At 45.1% G+C, this 7,453-nt stretch overlaps 1 protein-coding gene across 1 annotated transcript; it reads right to left on the bottom strand.

The window, feature by feature from the left end:
• Nucleotides 1–3,094: 3,094 nt before the first annotated feature.
• Nucleotides 3,095–6,909, bottom strand: NUDT15 (nudix hydrolase 15). The gene is made up of 3 exons (XM_054008561.1): nucleotides 6,731–6,909; nucleotides 6,334–6,530; nucleotides 3,095–5,495 (listed from the first exon to the last, which is right to left on the bottom strand). Exons 1-3 carry the CDS (start codon nucleotides 6,880–6,882, stop codon nucleotides 5,356–5,358), a joined length of 489 nt encoding a protein of 162 aa, XP_053864536.1. The 5' UTR covers nucleotides 6,883–6,909; the 3' UTR covers nucleotides 3,095–5,355.
• Nucleotides 6,910–7,453: the final 544 nt, after the last annotated feature.

Here is a 7,453-nt window from a genome sequence, read left to right as displayed (position 1 = left end):
TGACTCATGGTTTTCTAAAGTTTTGACTAAATCTGCCCAGCTTTTTCATTCTGGGTATTCCTGTTTGAATTCCCCTTTGCTCAGTCACTCCTCCCCAACATTTAGGTATCTCAAAACATTTCAAGTCTGAAAACTGATACTCCCCAGTTTGAGTGACTTAGACTACTCACTATGAAATATGATGTAATTTTGACAATGATCATTTTAAGCATATTTGTAATCCACTTTCCTCTTCCCTAATTCAATTTTACAATAGGCACTAGGGAAATAGGAAGGTAAAGTAAAGTAATGGCAGAGGTGCAAAAAATAAGCCAAGAACTACAAAATTTTCTTTCACTGGTATGAGTGTATTAAGTCATTCTTAAAGAAAGTATTTAGGTACAATTTAAAATAAGTTTCCTCTTCTTCATTCTCTGTCATGAATATAACTTCATCTGATTCTCAGACTCAAACCACTAATTTCATGAGGAAAGCCAGCCCCGATAGAGGTTTTCACTTATTCCTCCCATCTGAGTCTGCAGGGTGCTCTAACATCTTGATTATTAAGTTATTTGCTGCTTATATTCCAGAGACTGAACATCTTGCTTTTATAATGCTCTCAGCAGCTGATGTGTTGTGGGAGGGAAGTAGAAATGACTTTGAAGCCCAAACAACTCTTTGCCCAGAAAGAGGTACCTATTTCTCTATTTCAACATCCTGACCAAAATTTCCCTGCCTTCAGCTGCCCAGGTTTAATTTTCTTGATACTTATTATGTCAGTACCTTCTAGTTTTCCATAACATTCTCCAGAGAAAACAGCACAGACAAGACTTTAAAGGGATTGCTTGAAGAGGTGCGAAGCTGAGAATGGGAAAAAGACACAGGGAGCAACCAGGACAAACATACTTAGGATATATCTTCACTGTACAGTTACGCTGAGCTCTTACATGAGTTTTAGCCTTAATTCCACATAGGCTACCTGGGTTTAAAGGTGATTTCAGACAATGATAGCTGACTCGGCTGGGGGTGTAGATTAGAGCCTGAGCTCTGCTTTAACTCAGGCTGAATCTACCCACTTCTCGGTGAAGTTGCAGGCTAAATCACTCAAGTGCTGACAGTCCTCCAATGCCCTTCCTGTAATTCTCCCTGAAGGACAAACAAGTTCTCCATTTGCAATGTTGTTGTAGCTGTGTCTGTCCCAGGATATTCGACAAGGTGGGTGAGGTAGTATCTTTTATTGAACCAACTTCTGTTGGTGAGAGAGAAGCTTTCGGGCTACACAGAGCTCATCTTCAGGTCTGCAAAAATCAGCTGCACTGCTGTAAGATCTCTAGTGTAGCCGCTCTATGCTGACAGGAGAGAGCTCTCCCACTGACATAATTAAACCACTGCCAATAAGTGGCGATAGCTATGTCAGTGAGAGAGCATCTCCCACCAACATAGTGCTGTCCACACCGGTTCTTCTGTCAGTGTAACTTTATGTTGCTTGGGAGGGTGTTGTTTTTTTCACACCGAGTGACAAAAGTTATACTGACAAAAGTACTAGTGTAGACACAGCTTCAGTCTCACAGCTAAATACAAGATCAAATAGATAGTTTAGCATAGTAGTTAGCAAGGTGAATGGTCCCTTAGCACATATTCTAATTCCTTATGCTAAACCAGTGGGTCTCAAACTTTTTTTACTGGTCACGCAGCAAAGCTTTGAGTGCGACCCCCCTAATAAACACACTTTTTAATATTTTTAACACCATTATAATTGCTGGAGGCAAAGCGGGGTTTGGGGTGGAGGTTGACAGCTTGTGACCCCCATGTAATAACCTCACGACCCCCAATTTGAGAACCCCTGCGCTAAACTGTTTGATCTTGTGTTTACCTGTGAGTACTTTTCCCAGACCTGAAGAAGAGCTCTGTGTAGCTTGAATCTTGTCTTGCCCACCAACACAAGTTGGTCCAATAAAAGAGCTTACCTTATCCACCTTGTCTCTCAAATTCTCCCACCCTTTGGGAAAGAATCCAAGAGCATCTCATCACAAAGAACCAGGGAATATGTCACCAGATACACATGGGTGTATGCAGAAACAGTGAGTGCATTTATCCAGGTACGGTTTTGCAGTGGGGAATGCTCACAGCAGAGGTAGGCTAACCTGGCTGCTGATCACCTGAGCTAACTTAGCAGTGAAGACATACCCTTACACATGCTCCAAGACTAAGGTGGGAGATAGACACCTGTTTAGCCAGCGATAGGTAGAGTAAAGCTAGGCAAAGGAACTAGATCAGCCTTCCTCAAATACACCAGGGACTTTTTTTGCAGCCACAGCCTCCTGGGCTGTGATATTGGGGGGCAAAGCAGCAACCCCTCACTGTTGCTCCTGGAGATGTTGGCTGCTAGGGCTGCAGGCAGGGGTCAGCCCTGACCCCTCTGGAGACAGCTGGGGCACAACGCTGGAAGAGCAGGCAGCTGGTGAGTTCCCCACCTTCCAAGGGGTCAGGCTTTGGGTTTCATACCTGGGGTGGAAGGCTCTGGCTGTGGGGCTTCAGGCTCCAGCCCTGGGCTCTGGCTGCATGGCGGCAGGCCCCAGGGTCGGGCTATGCAGTTTCGGACTCCATCCCCTGGCCACAGGACTTTGGTCATCAGGCTCTGGCTCCCCACTGTCTTCCCCGGGCCCCCCACCCTAATCATCCCTGGCTCCTGCTGTCTCCCCTGACCCACCCGTCCAGGGCTTAATTTGTCCCCAGCTTTCCCAGGGCTGAGTAAGTATGCTGTGAAAAGTGATAGTTGTACGTTTGTTTATATCATTTTTAACAGACTTACAAGCTAGCAATAAATAAATTACAATAATGTGTATTTGTGCATATTTATTTGTTTTTCCTAAAGCTAATCAAGTATTTTAGGAAAAAGTGTGAGAGCAGCCACCAGCAAGCATTGGTGGCCGCACTCTTAGGCACCAAAAAATTTGTCCTGAGAACCTCTGAACTAGATGCAGTCTACATACTCTGTATGTTGTGAGTCTGAATGCTGTAAGACACTTTTGACACATTTCAACCTGACGTGTTGTTTTGTGCCCAACCTTTTACCATGTAGCTCTCTGCTCATTAGCAACGCAGATAAAAAAAATTAATCCATAAATATAAAACATTTATTGCAACATAAAACAAATTTTAAATTAGGCCTGTCCCTTCACATTAGTATTGGGTATCTCCCAGAAACTAAATTAGTGCAGAATAATTTAATTTAATCTCTTCCTTTATTACCCTTTAGATTGATGGACAGGAGATCTGTCACCTCTTCTGACAGCCTTGTTTTTTAACATCTGGATGAGAATTTCAAACTGCCTACACAGTGTACATGAAGTGTTGCCTTCAGGAAGATAACCTTAAGTAACTTTTTGCAAAGGAAAATAACTCATACACAAATACACTATAGTAAGATAAGTTTCAGTGCGTCTTAAATTGCAAAACTATTTTTAGCAATAAATAATCTTACCACTTTATGGAATGAGCATTTTTTCTACAAGAGGTTACATATAGTTAAGCAGCACATTAAAAAAAATATTTCCCAGTGGGAGATTAGTTATAATCCATTGTGCCTTTACACCTTCCAATCACATGCCATCAACTTAGTAGTAGAAGCAGTAAGAATCTTCTAAGTAAATGGAGCTGACTTTGCTTTGCATATAAAGTATGCAAGTGACTCACATACTTTAATACTGTTCGTTTTTAAAATTGAGTTTTACCTGAAAATAATTATCAATGCATTTGTCATTCTTCCTCTACATACATTCTATGCAAGTGGTACAACCAATAGTATCGCCCTTTCCCCACTCCTCTTTCTGAATGTATTGTGTGGATATAAAATATACTTTTAAAGATGATGCTTGAAGAGGAAAAACTGAACTAGTTCTATGAAGTTTTATCCAACAGATCCTTAAAATCATAATTAATTCTGAAAAATGCACAGTCAATGGAAAAAACTCCCACTGACTTCAGGATTTGGCCCAGTCTGAATTCTGATTTATGGGTAAAATATAATGGAAATCTTTAACTCATTGCATATGAAATCTTGCCTTTTGTAGTGTTACATGCTGCCAATTCATTTACATTTTCTGTGTCAAACCCTTTGGTGATTAGGAGTTATATGAACACTGTGTAATCATAAGAGGCCATAGCTTTCTGTCCAGTTTAATGGTGGCTGCACTTCTTATCCGAAGAGTGAATTAGTAACAGTCTACCCAGTAGGAGTGGTCACGAACAAGATTTAGAAGTTTTATGGTGTCAATCGGCTATAGCATTCTAGCACTTCAAATAGTTAAAATATACAGCAGCATAATTCACAATAAACACTAAGTGCCCTGTGCTGAAAAGTTCCTATGTTAGAATCATAATTAAAACTCAAAAGAAAGTCATGTCTGCCGCCACTATGCTTTGCTTATTTTATTTTCATGCTAAATGTGATAAATATTTTGAGGTCAACGTGTTTAGCAACATTAAGAATACTACTTTACCATTAACAGTATGCTATTTGCCTTTTTATACACACAACTTTCCTTTGTGAGAAAGATATGCATGGGCATCAAAAGGAGATTAGCAGGAAATAAGATTTGTATGTGTGTTAACATTTTATAGCAGAGTGAACTCTTACTAACAAATCAGGTTTCAAACGAAAAAGACTTCCCACCATGTGGGGTCCTAGAACTTTCACCCATTCCTGTAAGCTAGGATATCTTTTCCCCACCCATTATATTCCTGCTTTTCTCTTCAGCACTTAGCATGCTTCTGCAGCCAATACAAGACACACTCAGTATGACTCACCCCCCTAAAAACAAAAAAACCCAACTTTCCATGTGGAGGCTGGTGGCATCAACTAAAATAATACAGGCTGGTGTGAGGCTACAGTTAAGGTCTAGAAGTTGTTCTCACAACTATGACTGCAGAGTAGCAGCAAACAAGCCTTCTTTACTTTAAAATGAAAAACAAGAAGCTGAAGGAAAGAAAGGGAAACTAAGTTTCTCCTGGGCTTGCTCCTGCAAACCCTTCCCTCATGAATAGTTTTATATGAGTAGTTCCACAGACTTCAACGGGACATATATAAAAGTTTATGGGGTAAGACACTAGAGTTCTAACAAATGCATAGGATCCTGCAAAATAAGATAGCACGTTTAATCTTTTTACTTTGAGAACAGGTCTAACATTGAACGGCTCCAAAAGGAGTCCCATGTATTCCTGGGATACAAGGATGGTGACTGTGACAGAGACTCTAGATGTTAAAGATGGTAAAGCACTGCAACATCTTTCTGACTTTGGCATGGACAGAATGATGGGGGAGGGCACAAGATATCCCTTTCTTTTACACACTATACAATGAATTTACTATGCCATTTAGTGGTGATTTCCTGTGTATCCCCTGAGATGATTAAAGTCTTCTGTAAAAGGACTGTAACCTTGTTCCTTTAAACAGCGTAAAGACCAGAATAGTTGATCTAGTGGAGGAAATTCTTCCCATTTAACCCATTCCCAACCTGTACAAAAGAAAGAGGAAAAAGTGTCAGAGCCTGTAAAACAACTAGAGAGGAGCAATACCATCCCAATACATTTACAAGGACAGTGCTAGTGCAGAAATTACATCTGCAACATAAATGTAACATCCTGGACTATAACCATCAGAAAAAATGGCACAAGAAATCCAGAGAATTTTCTGAGATATGGGTATCTAGTCCTTTATTCAAAGAAAGTGATTCAGGATGGACATAATTTACCCACTCTCTCTCCTGCTGGGCCTATGTTGGCACAGTTCTCTGTTAGGGCTTATAGTTTAGCACAAAGTGAGATGGGATGGGGAGCCTTGCTTTGGATATGATCTTAAATGCAGATCTCCTAAAACTAGAGCTGCGATTTGTACACAGATCTTGGGATGAAGATGGGGACTATGTCAGCAGGCAGACTGCCCGCCTAGGCTAGAGTGCGCCTACTTCAGCTGATACAATTCCATTCTCCAGTGGCACCGAAGCTATTGAGATGGATCATGCCAGGTGACTTTATTTTCCTTTCAGCTGATGCGCTCCCTCCTGCTCAGGATCTCAGACACTCTGGGAGTATCCGTTTCTGGATCAATTTACGTATGCGGCTGCACTTCGGCTCTGGTGTTTGCAGTGGAAATGGAGCAGAGGAGCTACCCCTTTCATGGGCAATGACCCCCCCCCCTGCCGGCTGTGCGGGAAGGAGCCGGTGTAAGGGTCTCCCCGGGGATGCTAACGGCACTGACACCGGGCCGGGCTCTGGGGGCGCGGAGCTTTTCCCCGACTGCTCTGTGTGGTTGTGGGGGTGGCGCTGTCCTGCTCCCGGCCTGGCCCCTCTTACTCTCGTTTTTCTCGGGCTCGCGGTTCCTGGGCTCGGGCTCGCGCTCCGTGTCCACCTCCCCCTTCATGAGGATGGTGACGTAGTGGTACCGGTCCGGGGCGCTGACCGCGTTCACCGCCGAGGCGAAGCGCACGTTCTTCAGGTGCAGCGCGGCCTCCTCCAGGGTCTCCCTCTGGGCGCACTGCGCCAGGCTCTCCCTGCGGGCGGGGGAGGGGGCGGTGAGAGCTCTGCGCCGCGCGCCCGGGGTGGGAGGGGGGACAACACCCCCCACCCGCAGCGCCGGCGGTCGCGCTCACTTCACCGCTCACCTGCCGCGCGACCGCCGACGCTGCGGGACGCCGGGAAGCGCACGCGCAGTGGTGGAAAGGGGGAGGGCGGGACGGCGCGCGACTCCTACCCGAATTCCAAGTGTCCTCCGGGAAGCTGGTAGGTGCCGCCCCCGACGGCGCCTTTCCTCTTGCCCAGGAGGACGCAGTCGGGGTGGGCGGGGCTGGTAATCACCACCCCGACTCCGACCCCGGGACGCACCTGCACCGGGCCACCCTCCATGCTGTCGCCGGCGAATCACGACCACGTGACCGGAGGGACCCTCCTACCCCCTTGCCGGTCCCCCGCTCGGAGCCTATGGCGAGCGGTCAGGAAGTGACCTACAGCGAGACTCCTCCAATCCAGAAGGCCCCGATGCCGTTGGAATTTGCCGGCAGTTTCGAAGCTGCGCATGCGCGGAGACCGAGTTTGGAAGTCAATTATTGAAGCGCTCGTGGCGGCTGGGTCGAAGTGCATGCGCAGTAGTGGCAGCGTGAAGCCACTGGGAGGGCTGTGTGGGGACGGGGTAAAGTTGCCAACCCCCCGGGATTGGCCGGGAGTCTCCCAGTATTGGCATCTCTTTCCTGGTGGCTACTGAAACCAATCCGGGAGATTTTAATAGTCCAGTAAAAGTCCGGTCAGCTGCGCAGTGGGGATAAGGCGATACACTACACTACAAGCAGTTCTTTTTCTCCCCTGCTGATAAAAGCTCACCTTAGCTGATCACTCTCCTTATAGTGTGTATGGTAACACACATTGTTTCATGTTCTCTGTGTATATATATATCGTCGTACTGTATTTTCCACTACATGCA

This window comes from Malaclemys terrapin, chromosome 1 (genome assembly GCF_027887155.1).
Source record: "Malaclemys terrapin pileata isolate rMalTer1 chromosome 1, rMalTer1.hap1, whole genome shotgun sequence".
NCBI lineage: Eukaryota > Metazoa > Chordata > Testudines > Emydidae > Malaclemys > Malaclemys terrapin.
The sequence above is the reverse complement of the archived record's forward strand: the minus strand, read 5'-3'. Positions and strand labels throughout refer to the sequence as shown.

Coding starts and splice junctions, on each gene's coding strand:
- NUDT15 (XM_054008561.1), bottom strand. CDS start 6,882: ATGGAGGGTGGCCCGGTGCAGGTGCGTCCCGGGGTCGGAGTCGGGGTG. Junction 6,531..6,730: donor GGAGGACACTTGGAATTCGG/GTAGGAGTCGCG, acceptor CCCCGCCCGCAG/GGAGAGCCTGGCGCAGTGCG. Junction 5,496..6,333: donor CGAGCCCGAGAAAAACGAGA/GTAAGAGGGGCC, acceptor TCTTTTGTACAG/GTTGGGAATGGGTTAAATGG.